Below are 24814 nucleotides of genomic sequence, written 5' to 3'. Positions count from 1 at the left end.
TATAGCACGAGAGGTTGTGGAAGAGGCTAACACACTCTGGTTGGCTGGGAGTTCCTGAGAGTTCCAGTAACCACATGCTACGCTCACAGTTGTCTCATGAGTGGACGAGAAAAATGCAGTGCTTAACATACCGACTCAAGTAATCATGCGTCTGGGTTAGACACCATCTCAAAACATCATGCATTCTTCAGTGTGAATGTCCCTATTCTCTCTACTGTTATCGCCGAGAAAGGGCATTGTTAATATCTGGTAAAGTCATAAAAATGAAGGGAATCCCAAATTCAATCCCTTGGACCACATTATTAAAAAAAAGGTCAGAAAAATACTTGTGCCTTTGCCACAGCAGCAAAAGCACAAGATTTTACTCATACTACAAGATTTTAATTTTTACATATGTATTAAAAATATAATAGCATAAAAAGTCACAGACTTTCTAGACGCTACCAAGCTTAAAGGAGCAGTTTGTAATTTTCAGAGTCTGCCTGTGAATAAACATTAATAACCCGGAACAGACCACACCCCTTGCCTTTTAAGGAAAAGAGGTAGAGCTAAGCATCTCTCTTCTGGATGGGAGGTGTGTGGTCATTTTCTGGACCTGAAAAAAATGTTTATAGTGAAGAAAACCTGGGCCAGCTACATGGCAATATCTCTGAAATGAGATCATAATTGAAGAAAATCACAAACTGCAACTTTAAAATGGTTCCCAGATATCAGCCTTGCCCTTTCTTAGACTTCAATGCATTATTCCTTTCAATGATTCTTCTACACTGCTTTGGTGGTCCTTGTGTGAACGTGAACGTGAGATCATGGCTGTGCAACAGCTGACGCTAAGCCCAGATACATGTCCTGGATTTACCTTCTCCGTCACTTGCTTCTGTCTCGATGGCTTCGATGGCTTCAATGGTTGCTGAGGGGAGAGGAGGGGACCCGGTTACACTCGAACAAGCCATGCATACGGCAGTAAGGCACAGGCAGCAGTAGTGCATCAGTAGCGACGACCCTGCGAAATGCATGCACGCCAACCAGACTATGGAGCACAGAGCCAGTCAACCCCTCAGGCACACACACGCGTTCCCAGATGCCTGGCCGTCCTTCTTAACCTGGCACAGGCCTCACAGACGCTCACCTCACCCCAGTTTACCCACTGTGGGGAAACCGACCCACTGCAGTCCAGGCTTTGGGGACGCTCATGGTGCGTGTAGAATATACCCCAAAGCCTGGAGTCTGTCAGAGGATACAGAGAGACAGATGGAGAGACAGGTGGAAGAGACAGATACAGGTTTAGAAAAGTGCCCCGTGAGACCCCAGGTAGGCTTGAATGCTCACCGCTCTGCAGAGTTTGTTTGCCCCCAGACAGCACACCGCTAGGCAGCATGCCAGTCGGGGTCAGTCCCTTCAGCGTCAACACATTCTCGCTCTCCTCTCTGTATATAGTCATACACATACAACACAAAGTCAAATGAGTCTCTACTCTCATGTATGTCTGAGACATTTCTTTCTGATTTTCATAGATTAGCATACTGAAAGTGACTCCATCACCGAAAGTCCTTCACGTACCTGAGCACAGAGAACATCTTGGCCATCTTGCCGATGGCACGGATCTTGTTCCTAATCACCTCTTTCCGCGCAGCTGCTGCGTTGGCTGTGGGCGGACATAAGATTTCAGACTATATTGCCGTCGGGAAAGTCATTTAAATGCAAGGCTTGCTGGGAGCAAGAACACTAAGTGATCTTCTTAAGAACACTGTGAGCTTCTGGTTTGCAAGGAGCATTTTCAATACAGCTCTTTAGAAGACAAAGGCTGCATAGGAAATAAGAAAAAAAAACAGATGTGTGGACAGTGTGCAGAATTTCAAAGCAGTGTCTTACCATCAAAGATCTCGTCTCCGTCGTTCATTAGCTCATCATCGGAGCAGATGCTCAACACATTTACCAGCATCTCTGTTACTGCAGGGGGAAATTTATGGATAATCATTAGAAGGGTCATATATACCCAGTGTTTTCCATTTGAATCTCAGTGCTGAATATGTCTGAGAGAGAAGACTTACCTTTCTCTCCCACGAAGGGCAGAGACCAGGTGAAGACATCCATGAAGTTGGGCAGCCAGTAGGGGTGGGGGGAGCAGTTAAACTGTCGAATGTTCATCACATTGTTCTCATACTTCAGGACGGCCGCTGATGTAGAAACGCATAAATACACACAAATACCTACATTTAGAGATTGATAACAGTCCAAAACATAATACACAATCAACAGGGATTTGTTAGTTTGCAAGTGACCACGCATCTGCCCGGCTACCAAATGCTAGTTAAATGTGACAGTAAGGGGGGCTACTGCAGAAAAGTGTGTGTCAAGTACAAATCTTGTCGATGCCACAGGAGCAAAACTGGCTGTGCTCCCTCATATCCTGCCCCCTACAGAGACACTAGCCAACCATGGGCATCAGTGAACATATATGAAGAATAGGGCAGATTCCTCTTTGTGTGTTCCAACGCACTGTGATGTCATACAGCTCCATGTGAATCAGCATGTGCTAGCCTTCATCACTCTCCTGCCATTTAGTCAGATATGTAAATAGTCACTCCTATACGGTCTATTCATTCTCACGTCATGGAACTTCAACTGAGCCAAATGTTTTGACATACAGTATAGCTGAGAAGAAACCACCAGTGAAGAACAGCGAAGAGGAAAATTATTCGAACCAGTGACATTTCATCTCATTAAGCAGAATGGTGGCACAGTGGAATAACTCTGCCACTACTTTGCTCCAGGCTTCCCATTTCATTCCAAAGCTCAGGTTACTCCTTGAGTGGAGTTTCTTATGTCCACCCCCATGTCCACCAAACATCAGCATGATTTTATTTACTATGCTGCTGCCAGATGATTGGATTGGTTGATTGGATTATTGAGCAGGTGTGCAAGTGGACAGGTGTTCCTGTGGACTGTGGGTGTACATATAGTAACTGTAGATAAATACAGATATCACATGATACATATGGATTATATATTAAGATTTAACAAGCACGTACTTCTGCAAAGATATTATAGTATTTAAGAAAAAACTTTTTCTGTGTTATGTGAAATGTGCAGATTAGCATGTTGAGTCTGTACTCAGTATTGTTTATATCTCTGTCTCTTTCATGTGTGTGTGTGTTGTAGTCTAAGAAATATCCACAAGATGGCCCTTGCTTAAGCCTGAGCTGCTGACCCTGTTCCATCAGGAGAAATAAAGCCACATGGATGGAGTCAGTGAAGCTGACAGCCTCTCCCACCCACACATCTCCTCCATCCTACTCTGTTTATTATAGATAACACTCCATGCACACACACACACACACACTTGCGACACATCGACTGCAGTCTGATTTGTCAATATTTGCCAGACTTCTTGCTCTGACTTAGTGTTTTCAGTGCATTACAGAGTTAAGAATATAAGATCTATGAGGGAAGTGGGACACTGAGACACGAGTGTTGCTTTCACACACCTTTGTTGTTGTAAACATCAAGGTAGTTTGGTGCAGAAAAGATGGTGATTAGTGATGGGAAGCCAGTGGTCTGACTCTTCCTGTACATCCGGTATCTGTGACAAAACAACCAGACCAACACACACAGACAGACAGACAGAGAGGCAAGAAAGGGGGGTAGGGGACTAGTTATCAAATTACTATCAGTGTAGATTGAAGAAGTGAGCGTGTCTGTGAAACAGAGTGTGTCGGCATACATACCCTGCATCTTGTGCTTCATGTGCTCGGATGACTGAGAGCAAATTATTATTCTGTAGGAACTCGCACACAGCTGGATAACTGGAAGGCAGAAAGAGCATGTGTGTAGTTTAGGCTGCAGTCAGCAGGGGCACTGTAACATGTAGACAGGTTTCCAGTAGGGGGACTGAAAACACTGGACAAAACCCAGAGGTAGAAATGTCAGCACTGTCAGCATGATCTGTGAATTCTGGCTCTGACAGTTCCTCAACCTCTGCTATATTACTCAAGGTTATAACTCTCAACTAGAAATGTGCATCAGCCAAATTTTTTTTTTTTTTAGCTTTTATTTATTTATTTTGTTTACTTGCCCACAATATTTTACCATACATCCATTTTTTTCCATATTCTGGACCACTTATTCTACACAGGGTCATAGGGAATTACAAGGTGAGACTCAAACCTGAAGCAGAAGCAATTCTTAAACGCTGAAGCAGAGGTTTGACTCAAACCCTGAAGCAGAGGTGAGACGCAAACCCTGAGGCACAGGTGAGACTCAAACCCTGAAGCAGAGGTGAGACGCAAACCCTGAGGCACAGGTGAGACTCAAACCCTGAAGCAGAGGTTTGACTCAAACCCTGAAGCAGAGGTGAGACGCAAACCCTGAGGCACAGGTGAGACTCAAACCCTGAAGCAGAGGTAAGACTCAAACCCTGAAGCAGAGATGAGACTCAAACCCTGAAGCAGAGGTGAGACACAAACCCTGAAGCAGAGGTGAGACTCAAACCCTGAAGCAGAGGTGAGACACAAACCCTGAAGCAGAGGTGAGACTCAAACCCTGTAGCAGAGGTGAGACACAAACCCTGAAGCAGAGGTGAGAGGTAAGACTCAAACCCGGAACCCCTCAAACCCTGAAGCAGAAATGCTCAGGGTCAGAAGTGACAGGGTTTGAAGCAGAGGTGGGACTCAAACCCTGAAGCAGAGGTGAGACACAAACCCTGAAGCAGAGGTAAGACTCAAACCCTGAAGCAGAGGTGAGACTCAAACCCTGAAGCAGAGGTGAGACACAAACCCTGAAACAGAGGTAAGACTCAAACCCTGAAGCAGAGGTGAGACTCAAACCCTGAAGCAGAGGTGAGACACAAACCCTGAAGCAGAGGTAAGACTCAAACCCTGAAGCAGAGGTGATACTCAAACCCTGAAGCAGAGGTGAGACACAAACCCTGAAGCAGAGGTAAGACTCAAACCCTGAAGCAGAGGTGAGACACAAACCCTGAAGCAGAGGTGAGACTCAAACCCTGTAGCAGAGGTGAGACACAAACCCTGAAGCAGAGGTGAGAGGTAAGACTCAAACCCGGAACCCCTCAAACCCTGAAGCAGAAATGCTCAGGGTCAGAAGTGACAGGGTTTGAAGCAGAGGTGGGACTCAAACCCTGAAGCAGAGGTGAGACTCAAACCCTGAAGCAGAGGTGAGACTCAAACCCTGAAACAGAGGTGAGACTCAAACCCTGAAGCAGAGGTGAGACTCAAACCCTGAAACAGAGGTGATACTCAAACCCTGAAACAGAGGTGATACTAGACCCTTAAAGCAAAGGTAAGACTCAAACCCTGAAGCAAAGGTAAGACTCAAACCCTGAAGAAGAGGTGAGACTCAAACCCTGAAGCAGAGGTGAGACTCAAACCCTGAAACAGAGGTGATACTAGACCCTTAAAGCAAAGGTAAGACTCAAACCCTGAAGCAGAGGTAAGACTCAAACCCTGAAGCAGAGGTAAGACTCAAACCCTGAAGCAGAGGTAAGACTCAAACCCTGGTACTCAGGCAAAAGGAAGAAAATAAAACCTGTAGATAATAATGGCTATTTTGTTCACTTTATTTTGTGCTTCGGATATGTAGGGAATGTTTTCGTGATTAATAGGCTGACATCACTGCTGCTAAGCAACTAGGGGAAAAACAGAAACCTAACAAATAACTGAATTATTTTGCTAGCTAGAACCACACATACCCTTTAAGTCTTTAATTTACTGAACATAGAAGCAAAATTCCCAAACATATTGTGAATATGTAAATTTTGTAAACATTGCCATATTGTAAACATTGCCAAAATGGGGGCTATCAGAATATTTTGTCTTCAGAAATCACAAATACCTCAGGAGAAATCTTCTTCAAACACAGTGAACAAATCCAGTAGCATATGACACAAGCACAGGGGCAACACACAAATAATTACACATATGCTGACAGTTATATTACAGCTTATTGCCTGAAATAGTCTTCAGACACACACACACACTCATACAGTACACTCATAAATGCTCACATACTGCTGTTGTAATTATTATGAAGTGTGCTAGGTGTTATGGGGAATGTTTTTGGGTTAAACAGCGAGTTTCTATGGCTCCGCGTAATAAACCGCGGGGCTTGCCGTGAAGAGTGAACATAATTCCGCCCTGTCAAGAGCTAATGGAGCGCACAGTATGATCTAATGGCGAGGAGCTCATCCTGCGGCTCGTGTATAGCCCATAGCTAGTTTTCCTTCAGCGTACGTGAGCGAGAGACAGGACAGCATGGAGAGAAGCAGGTTCACCAGGAAGCGAGTGAGAAACAGTCCTTTCTCTCAGTCTGCTCTGAGCTACAGCATCTGCTAACGAGTGGCAACCCCATCGCGGTACTACTGCTATCGTCTACAAATCAGTGCTTCCTCTGTCTCTGTCTCACTTTCTGTCTTACTCTCTCGCTCCAATTTCGGGCAGGAGGAGTGGGTCGTCATGGCAACACCACACTGCAAAGCCCCTGGGGATTGTGGGATAGATCGCAGAGCTGTGTTGATGCTGCTTCTGGCCGCAGTGTGGGCCTCGCTCTCTTTCCCTCCCTCCCTTCCTCCCTCTGCTCTTTCTTTTCTTCTTTAGCGATCTCTCTCTCTCTCTCTCTCTCTCTGTCTCACACACACACACACACACAATATATGCTACTGCTGACTAAAGCATTATTCAGGAGATTTGGTGTTAAGGAGCAGCACACGTCTTCCTTCAGTTTCAGCTCAAAGACGTTCACACAGAAAACCTCCACAGGAATCCTAAGCACTGCACAGATCAATGAAATGATCGAATATAAATACCATACAGCTGAGGTAATGTGCCACTCTACGTGTGAGTCCTGTGGCATAACGCAGCATAAACAACGAGTTGTAAAACAGAAAAAGGCCGTAGAGACACATCAAGCTCTAATAAGTGTATCTCCTAAGCACTAAACTCTCTCTTCACCCACGAGCGCGAAACTGTTCATGGCTTGAACTCCGTTAACAAGTTCGCAGATGACACCGCGGTAGTAGGCCTAATCAGCGACCGCAATAAAACAGAGAGGAGGTCGAGCACCTGGCAACCAAATGGACTGACAACAACCTGTCTCTCAACAACCTGAAGACCAAGCAGCTCACTGACGACTACTCTAGGACCAAGAGGAGCTCACAAACACCTTTACCGACATCAGTAGGATGGGATTGAGCTAGAGAAGGTGGCCGACTTAAGTTCCTAAGAGTCCACATCTGTGTAGACCTCACAAGGGCCACAAAACACCTCCACACTGCTAAAGAGAGTACATCAACATTTTTACTTTCTAAAGTGAATAACTAAGGCTCACCTATCTACTCAGATACCAGATTATTTACAGCAGCTGCTCAGTCTATGACCAGTCTATGGCCCTTTAGAGGATGGAGAAAACCACCTTCACTGGTGTCCAGCTACCCTGCATCTCAGACATCTACCACAGAAAGTAAAGACAACCCCTATCATAGACCGCTCACTCTTCTCCCATCTGGAAAGTTCTACATAAGCCTATAACAGCAGGCTAAAGAACAGCTTCTTGCCCTCGACAATCAACAACTTCTCACAACGCCGATAATCCCCCATCCTCCAACCCCCACTCTGCAGTTTGCACTCGGATCAACTTATACCACTTCACAGTTTGCACAAGCACACCACCTACCTCTGCACACGGGCTAACCTTAAACAGTTTGCACAGTCCTACCTCCATTCCACATTCCACAGCTCCTTTCTTCAATGCACTGTACTGTCGTCATTACTGTAATCCATGTCTCCAGACTCATTTTGCACACATCCTGCCATTTGCACTGTATTTCCCCTATGCTTTATGTTCCATTTACACGGCTGAAAACATGCCATTAGTACATTATTTCAACACTAGCTCGTTGTCTCTTTGCACTTTACACCTGATTTGTCGTTTTGCACTTCTGGTTAGATTCTAACTGCATTTTGTTGGCTTTGTACTAGTACTCATCTCAATGACAGTAAATCTAATCTTAACATTTTAAATTCTTATCACAGTACAGCAAAATTCATTAAATTATTGTAAAAAAACATTGGTCATACTATATAGACGCACTCGATAGGGATATGGTTCGAATAGCGGTGTAATGTTTCTCAAATACAAGGTTTTCGTTCCAAAAGCCCAGTTACTCTCTGATTACATACCCCCACTGTAACCTAAACTTTATCTTAAAACTCTTTGTTATATGATTGTTATAAATCTGGTCTAGTTTCTCTTAAAATGGCTGAGCCGTTACAACTAACAACTCTTAACAAACAAATGAGCATCCCTTTCTATATCCATCCTCTGAGATCAGTCACAGTGGGAAATAAACGAAAATCATAACATAATGAATACAAATGCAACATTAATGAGCCTGTAATACTATACTGCCACAGACAGAGCACACATTAGCAAAGGCACCATGTGTATAATGTATAATTCTTTTAAGTAAATAAAATGATGAGGAGGAAATATAATAATTTAATTGCAATCTGAGTAAGTTTAGAACTGATTCAGAAACAGTTGTTTAATTGCTGATGGTTAGACTGATTTGTGCATTTTTTAAATGCATCCTGGGATGAACATTTTCACACATTGTTCTTTACCACGTATTTCATTAAAAAAATCTTATTTTAAGCAACTGTACAAACTTCAGATTATGAGAAAAAAAATTGCAGATGCTATAGTTTTCATACCATCCATCCATCTATCCATCTATCTATCTATCTATCTATCTATCTATCTATCTATCTATCTATCTATCTATCTATCTATCTATCTATCTGTTTACATAACAGTGGTCAAGCATACAATCCACTACAGTCAAATTTTCTAATGTTGTTATAGTTATTAAACAAGTATGTCTTGTAAAAGATGCTGATGCCCCCCCCCCCCCGATCCATCATACATGATTCTCAGTACTCTGAGCTGCTATTAAGAATATTTTTATATAAAGGGTATTACACGTGTCAATCAAGCCTTGTGGGTGGAGCTTAATCTACTCAAACAGCTCTACTCAACCTGGAAGGCATGCTCAAAGAGCAAGATAATGGATAATATAGATAATGTCTGTCTGGTCATATGGGCGGGGCTAAGTTCAGATAGCCGATAGCCGAGAAGTATAATTTGGCATACAGTGTCAGTTTAATAACTTAAAAAGTGTTCTATGTCACTTAGTAAGAACTGGCCACTGTAAGTGCTTGGACGCAGTGCATATTTATTTCTTGTAGTATAAGCCTAATTGACTGAATGGGATTTGTCTAAATATATCAGGTATAAATAATGTCTAGCTGAATCCTAGGTAGATTTTAGCAGTAGGGCTCTTAATATGCTTTTTAAATTTTTTAAATCTACCTGGTTTGTTGGGTCGATATCTCAAGAATGAAAACTCCAATAAATAATTATGATGGTATACACCCATCAGGCATAACATTATGACGACATGGCTAGACCACTGGATCAGAGCATCTCCAAAACTGCAGCTCTTGTGGGGTGTTCCCGGTCTGCAGTGGTCAGTATCTATCAAAAGTGATCCAAAGAAGGAACAGTGGTGAACCGGCGACAGGGTCATGGGTGGCCGAGGCTCATTGATGCACATGGGGAGAGAAGGCTGGTCCGTGTGATCCGATCCAATAGATGAGCTACTGTTGCTCAAATTGCTGAAGAAGTTAATGCTGATTCTGATAGAAAGGGGTCAGAATACACAGTGCAGGACGGGTCAGGGCTGTTTTGGCAGCAAAAGGCGGACTAACACAATAGTAGGCAGGTGGTCATAATGTTATGCCTTATCGGTGTATATTTGCCTAATGTGTTTTATATTGGAAGTTAGATTAGGTTAATATAATTAGTTTAGGTTTATTAGATGAATAAATCATGATTATAAGGCAAATGGTTTCATACTAGAAGGGTCTGGTGAGAATCTGTGCCTTAATAAACATAAATGTAGTTGTAGACTCATACTGACTCTCAACGTTCATAACATGGTGAAGAAGGAAGGAAGGAAGGAAGGAAGGAAGGAAAAAAACGGCTGCTCTGACTCTTACATAACAGACAAGATTAATGGAAATACAGCACATCAAAGCACAATATTGTTTGTGCTTTAGAAGCAGTCTTGGCTAAGCATGAAGAGCATCACTACTGCGGTGTGAAGAATGAACACAACTCATGCACATGGACACACACACATACACACACACTGCAGACTGGTCACTCCCTGGAGCAAGGGAAGAGAAGATAATGAAAGCGATGATTGTTTTGAGAGAGAGAGAGAATATTAGTCCAAATGGCTTCAAGACAGGCTTTGGCTCTGCATAGAAACCTAATGATGAATCAAGCACTGCTATTGATTGGCCCAAATCTGCTGCAGTTTTCTCCTGGCTCACTGCTGCACTGATTCCTTCACTGTGTCTCACCCACATCCACATTTTGAATACAAGGGATAGAGGCATATTTGCAGAGGAATATGTGTGTGGTGTGTGTATTTGTGTACTGTAAGGCTGTGGATACAGCACTTGAGGTGATGGTGGTAATGGGCTTTGTTGTGTTTCCCATTACTGTGACCAGCCATTCTTTAACTGTGTTATAATGATCACCTAGCACACACACACAGAGAAAGAGAGAGAGAGAGAGAAAGAGAGAGAGAGAGAGAGAGAGAGAGAGAGAGAGAGATGGAATGCTCCCCACTGTCAAGTAGTGCAATGTGGGAGGTCAGTCATCTATCATGGCAGAGCAAGAAGCATAGCCTGGGGGCCTAAACACACACACACACACACACGTCCAATGGGTTGTAGTGTGTGAAATTGCATACTGGGTGTGTATAAAGAGTTTGCTACGTACGTCTAAGCATGCTTAATGAGCCTGCAATGGACAGGCCTCACCATTTTCTCTTAAAACAGACAAACGTCTAAAACATGAATGTAGGAACACTCGCACCCACACAGAGGCTCTAATGTGTCCTACAGGGGGGTAATGCAGTGTGTGATGTGATCTCCTGCAGTGTGATATAGTGTGTGGGTGTATGGATGTGCTTATGAAGATATTTAGGAGTGTCACAATTCTTCAACAAAAACAAAATGCATTGAATTTGAAATCACATAAAGGATATAGTTTGTAGATAGATAGATAGATGGATGGATGGATGGATGGATGGATGGATGGATAGATAGATAGATAGATAGATAGATAGATAGATAGATAGATAGATAGATAGATAGATAGATAGATAGACTGACTGATTGATTGATTAATTGATTGACAAATACATAGATAGATAAATGGATGGCTGGATAGTCCTTGATTGATTGATTGATTGATTGATAAATACACAGATGAAATAAATACCCAAGATATTTGGAAGGGAACAACATTAGAGAGACACTCCATGAGTTTATATCTCATTAATCATGGAGGATGAAAATCATGACATTGTCTTCTGCTACATAAAACACTATTTCTTCTGGCTGTAAGAAAGCCATTTGAGATTCAGGCACAGAAAGTGTGAATCCAACAAGTGACTGTGAAATGTATAATTATTACATCACATTTAGCACACATTTATTTATTCATTGTTACATAAAAATCTATGTATTAATAAATGCATTAATAATTTAAAAATAAAGTATAAAAAATAAGTGTGCCTCAAGTGAAATGCATCAATTCAGTCCATGTTTTGGAAAAAAGAAAAAAAAAAAAGGTTTCAGTAGACTTATGCCAGGTTTCTAAAAATACAGCACTGGATCGTAAACAAGAAATTTTTTCACCTTTTGGTAAAGAAATCACAAAATTTGCATTTAAAGAAAAATAAAAATAAAAATAAAACATGCCAGGTTGTTCTGATTTTTTTTCTCTCCAATAACAGCATATCATAACTATTTATTAAAATGATTTAATCTTCTTCTATTACAATTATTTAATTATTTACAAATGTCATATGTTTTAACCGTTTATAGTTAGATTTAATGCTATGGAACTTCTATGGGACTTTTAATAAGTTTATTGTTACCCTTAAATGATGCTAATTATGCTAGCTTGAGTGTCCGCCATACGAGCTGGTAGGTAGCTGTTACTATAGAAACGGTAACGTATTCTAATCCCAACGCTTATATAAACGTGTGCTTTGAATGACCACTGGTGCTACTGTCAGAGCGGCTGTTATAGGAAATGAATCAACTCCTTGTGACCAATCAGATTAGAGAATTTAACAGTGCTGAGGAATAAATAGAAATCATTTGCCTGATTCCTATGATGGACATTTCATGGCTCTTGAACTAATTGCACATACACACACAGAGCTCATTCATTTTAAAAATGATAGTCCCTACCATTCCAGCACACACACACACACCCTCACTGACATGTATATGCCCTGCATTGTTCCATCAGATTTTCAGCGGAGAGCGTAAAATATTCAGGTGATACGTGTGGGATGAGAGAAAGAGAGAGAGAGAGAGAGAGAGAGAGAGAGAGAGAGAAAGCTTAGAGTGTTATCAGCTTGCAGAACCTGGACAGACTGCATAGCTGATCTGTTTCTCTCTCTCTCTCTCTCTCTCTCTCTGCTCTCTCTGTCTCTCTCTCAATTCAATTCAACAAGCTTCACTGTCATGGCCATGTGAATTTACAGTTTTGCCAAAGCATTAGGGGAATGAGAAGAACTGTTATTAACTACCATATTAGTCATTATACTGAGGGTCAAATGAAAAATGAAGATGCAAACAAGTTAATCGAAATTAGATTTAAAAAGAATAGTGCTGATCTTAAAGCAGTAATTCTCTCTCTCTCTTTCTCTCTCTCCCTTAAAAAAAGAATGTTTAACAAAAGCATGTTTTCGTGAGCTGAAATGAGAAATGTGTTATGCTTCAAGACTCCTACCTGTAGAAGTAGGAGCAGCCCCTGACTGTGTTATGGCTGAAGTACTCCTGGCTCTTCTCGTTGCCAAAATCCTCCAGGGGGTCTGACCACAGGAGATCACACATGGGTCCAAATGCTGGGGGCTCCTTAAACCGATCCAACTAGGCCACACAGATACATATAGTATATATACATATACATATACATATACACACACTGATTGTAAAAGAAGAACAATGGGAAGAAGGCAGCACCTTCTTTATATCATCTAAGGTGTGGACTTCTGGGGACAGGCCACCGTGAACACACAGGAACTGCTGGTTCATGAGTGCAGCCAGGGGAAGGCAGTCGAATGCATCCATACAGGAGTCATAGACCTGCTCTGAATACTTGATTTTACCTGAGACAAAACATCATTACAGAGAGATCAGAGTGAGACATTGCACTCACATCAAATACCAAATCGCATGCCACTTTAATAGGAACAAAATGCAAGTATGCAATCAGTCAGTCATATGGTAGCAGCTACAGGGTCAAGAGCTTTGGTTAATGTTCAGTTAATAATCAGTTTAATACGCAGAATGGTGTGGTTTGTTAGGACCACAAATAAGGGGTGGTTTAAATATTTCCAAAACTGATGATATGCTTGAATTTTAGTGCACAAAAATCTCTAGGATTTAAAAAAACAACAACAATAAAACAAAAAGATCCAAACATTGAGTTATGAACAGGAATGAGAGAGGTGACAGAAGAATGGTCAGACCGGGTCGAGCTGACAGTAAGGCTAAAGAAACTCAAATAAGTCAAGTGGATTGCCTACAACATGAAGGCAGAGTAAAATATATAAACTTAAATCTTAACTGAAGCTCTTGTCCTGTATCTGTTGGATTTTATGCATTGAATAAATTTTTCTGTTAGGAAGCAGCCTTTATTATTATCGCCACAGATACGTTATAGCACAGTGGAATACTTTTCTTCACATATCCCAGCTGAGGAAGTTGGGGTCAGAGCGTAGGGGTAGCTATGATGAAGCACCCCGGGAGCAGAGAGGGTTAAGGGCCTTGCTCAATGGCCCAACAGTGGCAGCTTGGCAGTGCTGGGGTTTGAACCGTCACCTTCCAATTAACAATCCAGAGCATTAACCACTTAATAACCACTGCACCTGAGATCAATATAAAAGGAGTCTCCAGGGTTTTCAATCATAGGAAGGTTAAGTTAATGTCTGAATGCCTAAAAATGTATGACGTGTCCGTCATTAAGAATATAACTTTTTGCAAGACGCCGTTATGAGAACATTTGATCATTTGATTGATCATTTCTTCACTGATGGTTGTAAGTGATGTTAATTATCCTTACATATTCATTATATTGTCTTCTTGTGATTATATGCTATTGATTTTGTGTACAGTTCTCATTATGTAACTCGGCAAGATCATATTTTCTAGAAATACAAACTCTTAGTACTGAAAAACATTTGCTTGATTTTTTTTTTTTTTGTGTGTGTATGTGCTCATTCTTCCACTTCAGTCTCTGGTTTGAACTTTTCTAGCCCTCCTGGGTGTCTCCCTCCATTACAAACAAACAGAAGGAACACCGCCGCTAGTCTGGTAAAGGTCCCTCTCTGCGTGGGACGACGTGTGTGTTCCCTTTTTTTCATTAAATCTTAATTCGCTGCCTCTCAGAGGCATTAGTATCCATGGTGACAGGTCAGCAGAGTAGGTACAGAAATAGGTTGCCACCAACTCAGCACTTGAACCCCCCCCCTCACCTGTGTCTGTATTCTGTCGCTTGGCCTCGTGGGATAGGTCTACTTGTGAGCATTATCTCATCATGTGTTTTGCAGCCTTCTCTCCCAGTCAGCTGCTCCTCCCTTAAGAACAAAGCTATTTTCACCTGATGCACCCGATCAAACACTTCTCCTTACTAAACTCACGCAAACCTATTATATCTCCTGTCCCAAACAGCACACTTCCACTTCTCTTTTGAGTCAATCTTGTGCTCTCAATTTCGGGTTTTCTATGTGCCCTTAATGTGACAAGCTCCGTATTAATCTGGACTTAACAGTGCTGACATGCTCACTATAAGACAGGTAGAAAAAGTTAGAACTGACCAGTGCGTAATACACTATGGGGCCAAAGTAGGTGGACACCATATCAAAGTAAATGCTATAATTTATGCTAATGCTGATGTGTGTGTGTGTGTGTGTGTGTGTGTGAGAGAGACAGAGAGAGAGAGAGAAAGAGAGAGAGATGCTCTGCTTTGTGAGACTAAGCCTAAAGCTTCTGCTAGCTAAGGAGTTAGCCTACCAATACTCTACACCAACCAGGCATAACATTATGACCACCTGCCTAATATTGTGTTGGTCCTGCTTTTGCAGTCAAAACAGCCCTGGCCTGTCCTGCACTGTGTATTCTGACCCCTTTCTATCAGAACCAGCATTAACTTTAACAGCATTAGCAATTTGAGCAACAATAGCTCATCTGTTGGATCGGATCACACGGGCCAGCCTTCTCTTCCCACGTGCATTAGTGATCCTCGGCCACCCATGATCCTGTCGCTGGTTCACCACTGTTCCTTCCTTGGAGCACTTTTGATAGATACTGACCACTGCAGACCGGGAACACCCCACAAGAGCTGCAGTTTTGGAGATGCTCTGATCCAGTGGTCTAGCTATCACAATTTGGCCCTTTTTGGTCAAACTCGCTCAAATCCTTACGCTTGTCCATTTTTCCTGCTTCTTACACATCAACTCTGAGGACAAAATGTTGACTTGCTGCCTAATATATCCCACCCACTAACAGGTGCCATGATGAGGAGATCATCAGCGTTATTCACTTCACTTCACCTCTCACTGCTCACAATGTTATGGCTGATCGGTGTATGTGGAACAGTGCCTCTGAATTTAACTGGTGGCCTGAATAAACCAGCCATGATCATTTCTCTGTTCAGTAACTAAACCTCAGACGCGCTAAAGAGAATTTGAACTGGAAGGGAACGGCATGCTCAAAAATTGAAGACAAATTGCTTGCTCCCAAGTCTCAGGAGTAGAATAAGCAGAATTAAAAAATAATAATAAATAATGCTGCATGGGTAAGAGAGAAGTGTCAGAAAAGAGGATGAGAAGATTAAAGCATGAGTCCATACTTACATTCTTGTTTGAAAGTGAAATATTCTGTCAAATGTCTACATTCATGATTTCCTCTCAGTAAAAATAGCGTCTTTGGATAGAGGATTTTCAGCGACCAAAGGTACAAAACACACTGTGGGGTAGAAACAGAGGTAGAGAGTAAGTGTGATGTGTTTTTGACAAATTACACCACTACATACTATTACATCCATCACCCTCATCCTCTATAACTACAACACCTCCTAGCCTAAAACTCAAACGATTATGGCTCTTTATCCATTCATACTATTGCAAGAAAATATTGCAAACATTACCATATCTCTAGGCTTATTTCTAACTAGGGTGTGCACTGAGTGTGTGTATGTGTGCAATATTTCACTTTGGTTACCGAGGTTTTTTTTAGCATTAATAAGCTGCTTTAATAATTAAATAACCCAGTATTCAAATGTATGTGTGTGTGTTTGTGTGTGTGTGTGTGTATAACAAAAAATAAATGCCAGTAGAGTATAAAGTCATAACGGGGACATGTTTGCCCTTTTGACTTACATGTGTAACCCCACCTTAATAACCAATGGAACTGCTAACCCTCCTTGATGCATGTTAATCTACTTAGAAACTGTTTCATTACTACGTCTTCAGACAACATCGATCTGCAGTAGAAGACAGACTCTTTTAAATGATGTCTTAAATGAACCTTCTATTTATGAGCTGAGATCTTTGCTACTGTACTAAACAGAATCCTTGTGTCAGGCTTGGAAAAGAGATCTGTTAATGCATCCTTGTTAAAAAAATACTTTACGTGTAGTTTACTGCAGCTAGGCGCATTATAGGGTCAAGCTAATCTTAAAGGTTTGCTATTCCATGCATGTGCAATTGATTAGTGATACACTTTTCTGAATTGTTCATTCATTCATTCCTCTTCAGCAACCTGCTACAATACATCCAGAGTTTACCCTGGGAATAAATCAAAGGGTGTCATACACACACTCATTCAAAACTAGGTGTTTTTGAAGTGCTGGTGTTTGAGATGTGCGTTCCTCACCTCGATACTGAAATAACCCCGGTCCACGTAGTCTCCTAGGAAGAGGTATCGCGTTGTAGCGGGCGAGCCTCCTACCTCAAATAGCTTCATCAGGTCAAAGAACTGCCCATGGATGTCCCCACACACTGGCACAGAATGAGATAGGAATAGAGAGAGAGGGAGAGAGAGAATTAGAGAACAGAGCCTATTAATCTTTACCACCAGAAGACTCACTCCATAGAAACCTCTCCAGTACTCGGTTACAGTGCGTAGAGGCACTGCAGTCACTCTTGCTCCAATCTTCTTAATGACTGCATAAATATTAAAACTGCAAAAGAGGGAAAGCTATACAGAAAGATTGGGAGGATTTAAAACACCACTCTGTGTGTACGTGGAGTCAGGGGATAGCATGATAGGATGCATCTGGGGGAGATGGTGACTGTGGGTTGTTGGGCTGGAGATCCGATGGCCAGAAGATCTCTGTTGTCTTTCAGTTTGATGATTCTATCCTTGAGGAGGAGGAAGTGCAAGAGAGAGAGAGAGAGAGAGAGAGCGAGAGAGAGAGAGATGCAAACTCCAGTTGCCATGGCGACATGAATTTGATGAGGATAAATAATGAAATAAATGAGGAGTTTTCATTTCTCTTGCCTTTGCTCAGCGTTGGCATGGAGATGCTGCCTAAGCATTTACCCATGGGGCCCATCAGTCTGTTCATATCCCAGTGTGGGTGTGGCTTCAGGACATATATATACAACATAAAATATAGCTCACAGTGTATATCCAACATACAATACAGTCTGTGTTTGGTAACGTTGAACAGCTTTGACTAATAAGCCAATGTGATTTCTTGGTTCAGAATTTTGGCGCCACAGCTTGTTTTTAAGCAAGGAATATTTCACATGCTACAACAGGATGTTCATTAGCTATGGATGAGGAAAACATCAGATACTGTTTAAAATGTGTTTATTTTGGCTTGTGCATGTCAAAATCTCTGAGTTACTTCTTAGAATTCTAGTGATGCATGAGACAGAGACCAGAGTATTTGTGTGTATTTATGTATCTGTTGGTGTATCCACAAAGCAGGTGCCTTGTGTTTGCTGACCTACTGTAACTGCGTCAGTCTGCTTTAGATCTTTGACCAAACTGTGGAGCACAAGACAGCATTTCACTTCCTCCTCTGTCTTCACTGCCCTCCTTCTTTTCTTTCTCTCACACTCACACATTCACACAATCTCTCCCTCTCCCCCTCTCTCTTTCTTTCCCTCCCACCTGCCATCTCTGTCTCCGCTGATCTGCTCCGTTGTGGCCTTCGCCCACTCAGGGCTCGGAGCAACACCGCAAACACTTTGCAAAATGCTTCACAAAAACACAAACAGTGCCAGCCGACCATTTCATCCTCGCAAATGTTTTTGCGACCTCAAGCATCGACGCAGGTATGTATATTTAAAGCTGGATAAATTTACCACGCGATTCCTTTGCAGGCAAGCGGAGGCATTTTGCGACCACAATCTCTCAAGAAGCGATATGCTCGATACGTCGATCGCTGAATCCGACGAATCCATCAATCAGACAAACAAAGCATTTAGACCCGAATGGTCTTCAGGGATGCAGCTGAAATGAGCATAAGCCGTGTTAAATGGACGGCCGTCTTATCTGTGTTGAGGTAACTGGAGCCATGGGCATTGAAAGCCTGGGCTGAGCCATTAGGATGAGCCATTAACACATTTTACAGTGACAAGCCCCTAGCAGCAATGTAGCAGTGTGAGACAGCCAAGTAGTTTTGTCCTGCCTTAGGGATATCTCAGAGACAGACGGAGAAAGATAGATAGAAATGAGAGAGAAAAGCTATGACGCTTGCTCATGATATTATCTGGGAGGGCTAAATATCTATCAGTAGCCAAACAATGAATTTATTCTTGCTGGGCAATTCATTATATCACAAGTGTTTCAAGTACGTAACATCCTACAGGCTTCATGTCGTGTTTAATCTGAAAACCAAACACGATAAATTTGAGGATAAAAATGTAAAATAGAGACACATTTCGCTCAGAGACACATTTTGACGAGGGAAAACATAGGGGGTGCAGACTTACACACAGCTTCTTATTATGCATCGAGTTTCATAGTTAGAGTCACTGTTTCCCCATTAGAAACACAAACAGAATAACAGACAGTGTTTAAACAGACTAACTGACCCATTTAAATCTTTAGTAACTGGCTGGTCAGTGTGTTTAAACAGACTAACTGACCCATTTAAATCTTTAGTAACTGGCTGGTCAGTGTGTTTAAACAGACTAACTGACCCATTTAAATCTTTAGTGACTAGCTGGTCAGTGTGTTTAAACAGACTAACATTTAAATCTTTAGTAACTGGCTGGTCAGTGTGGTTTAAATTATGCACATGTTCATATTTTTGGGAAATTGAAACACGATACAAACACAAAACAGAACTGTGAACTGAAATAGACCGGGAACCCCATGCATACCTCTAGCTGAGCTTTAATAATGAACCTGAGTGACGTAGCTGAGGTTGAGGAACCCCTCTGACTTACACCACACACCATTCACTTTAAATCTGAAAAAGGATCTGGATGTTTTGGAGCACTGAACAGATAGTGTATGTGGGATTGTGTTACACCCCTAGTATCTTGTATCAGACAATACACAAAGTTCTCATATGTACTGAAAATTAAAAAAAAAAACAAAAAAAAACAAAAGGGATCTGTACGGTGCTGTCTGGGTTGCCTTGCATCCACACACCCACACGCAGGAACCCGAGACGAATGACAGCGACGTGACAGGATGCGGGTGGATAAGTGGACACACTCCATCATCTACCTGAACTCTTTTCTAATCCCCCTCTTTTTTTTTTCTTTTTTTTTTTTTTTTTTTACAAACAACAGTCTTCATCTTATCTACTGATAACTCAATTGCAGTCTATTTCTAACTGTAACTCCTATTAACTGTTTTTGCATGTTCGGAACGTAAAGTAGACGCCTGAGACGAAACCCGAAAAAGGAGTTTTAATGTGTTCTAAAGAACTATTTCAGGAAGCTATTACACGGCAGCAGCCTTTCAAGGATTCTACACCGGCTGTGCTCAAAAGAAATACTATTAGGCAACAGTATGTCGAACAAAAACGCCCATTTTGCCGATTCATTTCATCCGACAGTTTTTTTTGTGTTAAATTGGTACAGCAGAGACGAATGAGCAGGCCTTGTGAAGTGCACTGTTCACCACGAAGCCCATACGCTACTCCTGTGAGCATCTCCAAGCACCCTGTTTTTTTTTTTTTCTTCTTCTCTCTACCATCTCCTGCAGAGCTTGGGATTTTCTGAAAGAAACTTCAAAACCCTTTCCAGCCAGGCACGACTCTGTCAGCCATGTTTTTTTAAAAAGGCTTTGTAGATAGGAAAAGGTTTATATAATCCCCGCTCCTTATCCCTTGATATGAAAAAGGTAGTCATGTTGCATGATGAGTGCTGTATAATGTACAGTGAAATCGAATGAACATAAGTGAACAGGAAAGTAGGAAATGGCATCTGCTGCAAAGGGGATGCAGGGAGTAGAGCATTGTGCAACCACAGCGTCCACAGACACGGCAGTATTTATATGAATATTGACGTACTCTGACTGTTACAGTGAAAGTAATAGCATGTGGTATTGTACGTGACTGCACTGTGAAACCCAGTCTGTTTATTGTGACTTGTGACTTGGGGAATTGTACATTTCTTTGTTAGATCACACGCCGGACCATCATGATTCTGTCATTTCACTATACACCCATCAGGCATAACATTATGACCACCATTATGACCCGTCCAGGCATGGACTCCACTAAGATGACAGCAGCAGATCCTTTAAGTCCTGTAATTGCGAGTTGGGACCTCCATGGGCCCCACCACACAACTTGCAGGACTTAAAGGATACTTTAGATAGATACTGACCACTGCAGATTGGGAACACTACACAAAGAGCTGCAGTTTTGGAGATGCTCTGATCCAGTGGTCTAGCCATCACAATTTGGCCCTTCTGGTCAAACTCGCTCAAATCCTTGTCCATTTTTCCTGCTTCTAACACATCAACTTTGAGGACAAAATGTTCCCTGCTGCCTAATATATCCCACCCACTAACAGGTGGCATGAAGAAGAGATCATCAGTCTTATTCACTTCACCTCTCACTGCCCACAATGTTATTCCTGATCGGTGTAATAAATCTGTAATAAGTACAGAATTTTACTAACTCTTTGCTCTTCCTCAGTCACCTTCTGGCTTTTGTAAAACCCCATATACACATCAGTTTCTTCTGTAGCTGGCTTGATCATGATGTGCTGTGTTACCAGACTTCTTGCTGACCTGTGGATATCTATATAAGCTCACTGGAAATCCCATTCCAAAACCACGGGCATTACAGCTGCCCCTTGCCTTTGGGACTACAGCAGCCACCGCACTCTGTACAAGAGTGTTTGTGTGGGAATTTTTGCCCAATCAGGGAAAAAAAATGCCATTAGCGAGGTCAGACACCGATGTGGGATGAGAAGGCATATTAAATTAACTATTATACTGGGATGTTATTATGCAACAAAGAAATTCTACAGCAAAGCCAAAGTATTTAACAAAATAAAATTAATTGTGCGTGACTGTTCAAGTTTTTTATGATAAAGCAGCAATCAGTAGTAAATAAACTATAAAGTTAATAAACAAACTATTATCCTGAAGTTATCATTTATTATTTTTTCAGAAATTAACTATGGATCACAAAGAAAAATACAAAGACTTCACGGGTTTGTCGTCCAGTTATTAACTGTTAACTGTTATTAGCTTCTTAAAGAGGGTTCTACATGAAGCCTGCTCTGACATTCTGTTGTAAAGCTTCGGCAAAGAACCTTTCCAGGTTTCGCCAGAGGGTCAACAAAAGAACCCCTAAGGCTTTTAGATTGATCCTTCTTTTCTAAGACTGCACATACAGAAACGTTGAAAGGTCTAGGCACCTTTTTTTTGTCTTTGATATTTAGTGCTTACAGTTCCTTCTTTGTCGGTAAAGAAAATAACATATGAAGTAACAAATCACTTTTGTGAAAGAAAAACACAATCAGTGGATAAGCCGCTGAGACAGAAGAGCAAACAGGACGAAAAAGAAACTGCGGCAAGTTCTCCCACATGAAATAAAACTAGGTAACAGTGCATCTGAGAGAACCTATGTGATAAAAGCTAAAAGGTGCTCAGGCTGAAATATGAATTTTATATATATTATATGAACTGATGATGGCAATTTCTGAACCCCCACTTATTCTACACTGGGTCTCGAAGAACCTGACCATGTCTATACCAGGGTCCATCACAGGGCAAAATCACACACACACCCATATTCACACTATTTAGATCAGCCTATAACTTGGGGAGAAAACAGGAGTATCAATCCCCCAACCAAAAAAGGTGCAAGCCAAACATGAAAACCGCTAAGCCCCTGTGCCCCATACACCGATCAGGCATAACATTATGACCACCTGCCTAATAATTTGTTGATCCCATATTTGCTGCCAAAACAGCCCTGACCCGTCATGCACCGTGTATTCTGACACCCTTCTATCAAAACCATTTGAGCAACAGTAGCTCGTCTGTTGGATCGGACCACACGGGCCAGCCTTTGCTCCCCAAGTGCATCAATGAGCCACGGCCGCCCATAACCCTGTCGCTGGTTCACCACTGTTTCTTCCCTGGACCACTTTTGCTAGACACTGACCACTCCAGTTTTGGAGATGCTCTGATCCAGTGGTCTAGCCATCACTGCCATCATTCGTCAAACTCGCTCAAATCCTTACCCTTGTCCATTTTTTCTGCTTCTAACACATCAACTTTGAGGACAAAATGTTCACCTGCTGCCTAATATATCACACCCACTAACAGGTGCCATGATGAAGAGATCATCAGTCTTATTCACTTCACCTCTCACTGCTCACAATGTTATCCCTGATCGGTGTATAATGGTTTTAACTGTCTTATTTTTGGTGTTTAGAGACCCTAAGTTTACGGTGAAGGTCATGGTCAGAACAATGAACGTCCAGATGAACTCAGCGATCATTAGGATTAAATGCAGGCCAGCTTGTGAGTTAGAACTCAGCAAGACATGCAGACCTTATTTATGATTATTATATAGTTTAGATATCATACTATGAATTTTTCATCTAGGCCCATGAACCTAATTTCTCACAGTTGATCTAGTTAATGTCTTTAAAAGTAGAGGTTGGTTTGTTTGCTCAGCAGGAACACAGATCTCTGGCAGAAGCGTCGGTGACCGCTATAATAATTCCATCCATCAGTGCTCATTTCTTCATTCGTTCTGCTCCGATATCACGTCATTTATCTCCAACATACCTAACTTTCTCTGCTGAATGCTGCTGTTTGGATTCAATTCAGCCTTACAGTTCACAGCTCCACTGCCGCCCACAAGATCGCAGGAGTTTCATCTCTTCAGTGTCCTCTTCTCTTTTACTTCCTTCCTCTCCTATAATCTTTCTTTTTTAGAGATGATTTTCAGGAGAGATGAGAGCTCTTAAAGCTTTCCACTGTTTGGGCTGAATGTAAGAAGTTCAGTTTCAACTCACAGAGCTACAAAAAGGGACTGCATCAATCCAGTTCAGAGTATATTGAATTTATAAAGTCGGTGATGTTCTGAATGCTCGGACCAAATGTGTGTCACCTCGATGTGGGCACTGTAAGGACAGTAAGGTAGCAGTACTGCAATATAAATTATGGATCAATATACTCCACTTCTTTTAGGACACTGGCTTTCTGGCATTCTGCTAAAAAAACAGGAAATTGACCAGCATAGCTGATGGGCCGGCGAAAAGGCTTTGAAGGTCAAAATGGAAAAATATGAAATTTACATGCACAGATTTGCTTGCAAATCTTCCTGAGGTTCAGTAACAAGGTACATTAACTCAAATACTTTCCATACAGAGCTTTAATGGGAGTCGAATTGAATTTAAAACATTACTCTGTTCATTGTATATTCAATTGTATAGACCTGCTGTACTCCATTACAGTACTCTCCAGCCGTGAACAATGAAAAAATTATATATATATATATATATATACTGTGTTGCACAGTGAAAATAGAGTGTCATAATATTATGTTTTTGTCCACATCACTAATGGCATCTGATGATTAATGTTTAGATGAATTACAGTCAATGCAGAGTCCTCACAGCAACACCTTCTATACAGCCTTTGTGATTATTGATGCAACAAAATAAATGTTAGGATCCTGTCAGTATTAGTATTGATCAGCGCTTACAGCTTTATGATTAGTATCCTGTTGAAAATGAAAAATAATAGAATAGGAGCATCCAGAAAAAGGACAGTCAGCAATGAGGAAGAAAAAAAAAATCGGAAGAGGCAAAATGGAGATTTTCTGGTGACAGCAGCATTATGCAGATGTGGCTTGGCTACAGCATCGTTGGACTTAATGAGAACCAGCACGAGAAGGCACACCGAACAAATCAGCTTTAGTTTGAATTGATGATCCTGACCTCCGCTTGAACCAGGAAACAGCATGTGTGTGTGTGTGTGTGTGTATGACAATAGCATTACATCAGGTGCTATAGAGCTGTGTGAAGGTATGACAAGCATGCAGAGAGATTGCTTTTGTTTTCCATTTTGGTGGATCAGGAAAGGAAAAGGCCCTATTCACAGTGACATCTCCCTGTGTACATGTCCTACATCTCCTGCATATTTCACATGTCCTTACCGTCATTAAGACGCACTAGCACAAAACTTCACTTATCTTCATT

At 41.7% G+C, this 24814-nt stretch overlaps 1 protein-coding gene across 2 annotated transcripts in view; it reads right to left on the bottom strand.

Moving 5' to 3' along the window:
• ppp3ca (protein phosphatase 3, catalytic subunit, alpha isozyme) overlaps positions 1–24814 on the bottom strand; it is a 49635-nt gene that overhangs the window by 3058 nt on the left and 21763 nt on the right. Inside the window, exons 3-13 of one of the 2 annotated variants that reach the window (XM_058416417.1) lie at positions 17043–17167; positions 16022–16133; positions 13128–13273; positions 12895–13034; positions 3726–3803; positions 3486–3580; positions 2049–2174; positions 1870–1947; positions 1558–1642; positions 1327–1424; positions 857–907 (exon numbers count right to left, since the gene is read on the bottom strand). In XM_058416417.1, the coding sequence (XP_058272400.1) occupies positions 857–907; positions 1327–1424; positions 1558–1642; positions 1870–1947; positions 2049–2174; positions 3486–3580; positions 3726–3803; positions 12895–13034; positions 13128–13273; positions 16022–16133; positions 17043–17167 (1134 nt within the window). The remainder of the gene's footprint in view (positions 1–856; positions 908–1326; positions 1425–1557; positions 1643–1869; positions 1948–2048; positions 2175–3485; positions 3581–3725; positions 3804–12894; positions 13035–13127; positions 13274–16021; positions 16134–17042; positions 17168–24814) is intronic. The other variant, XM_058416418.1, reaches the window with a different exon arrangement.

This window comes from Hemibagrus wyckioides, linkage group LG18 (genome assembly GCF_019097595.1).
Source record: "Hemibagrus wyckioides isolate EC202008001 linkage group LG18, SWU_Hwy_1.0, whole genome shotgun sequence".
Taxonomy (NCBI): Eukaryota; Metazoa; Chordata; class Actinopteri; order Siluriformes; family Bagridae; genus Hemibagrus; species Hemibagrus wyckioides.
The sequence above is the reverse complement of the archived record's forward strand: the minus strand, read 5'-3'. Positions and strand labels throughout refer to the sequence as shown.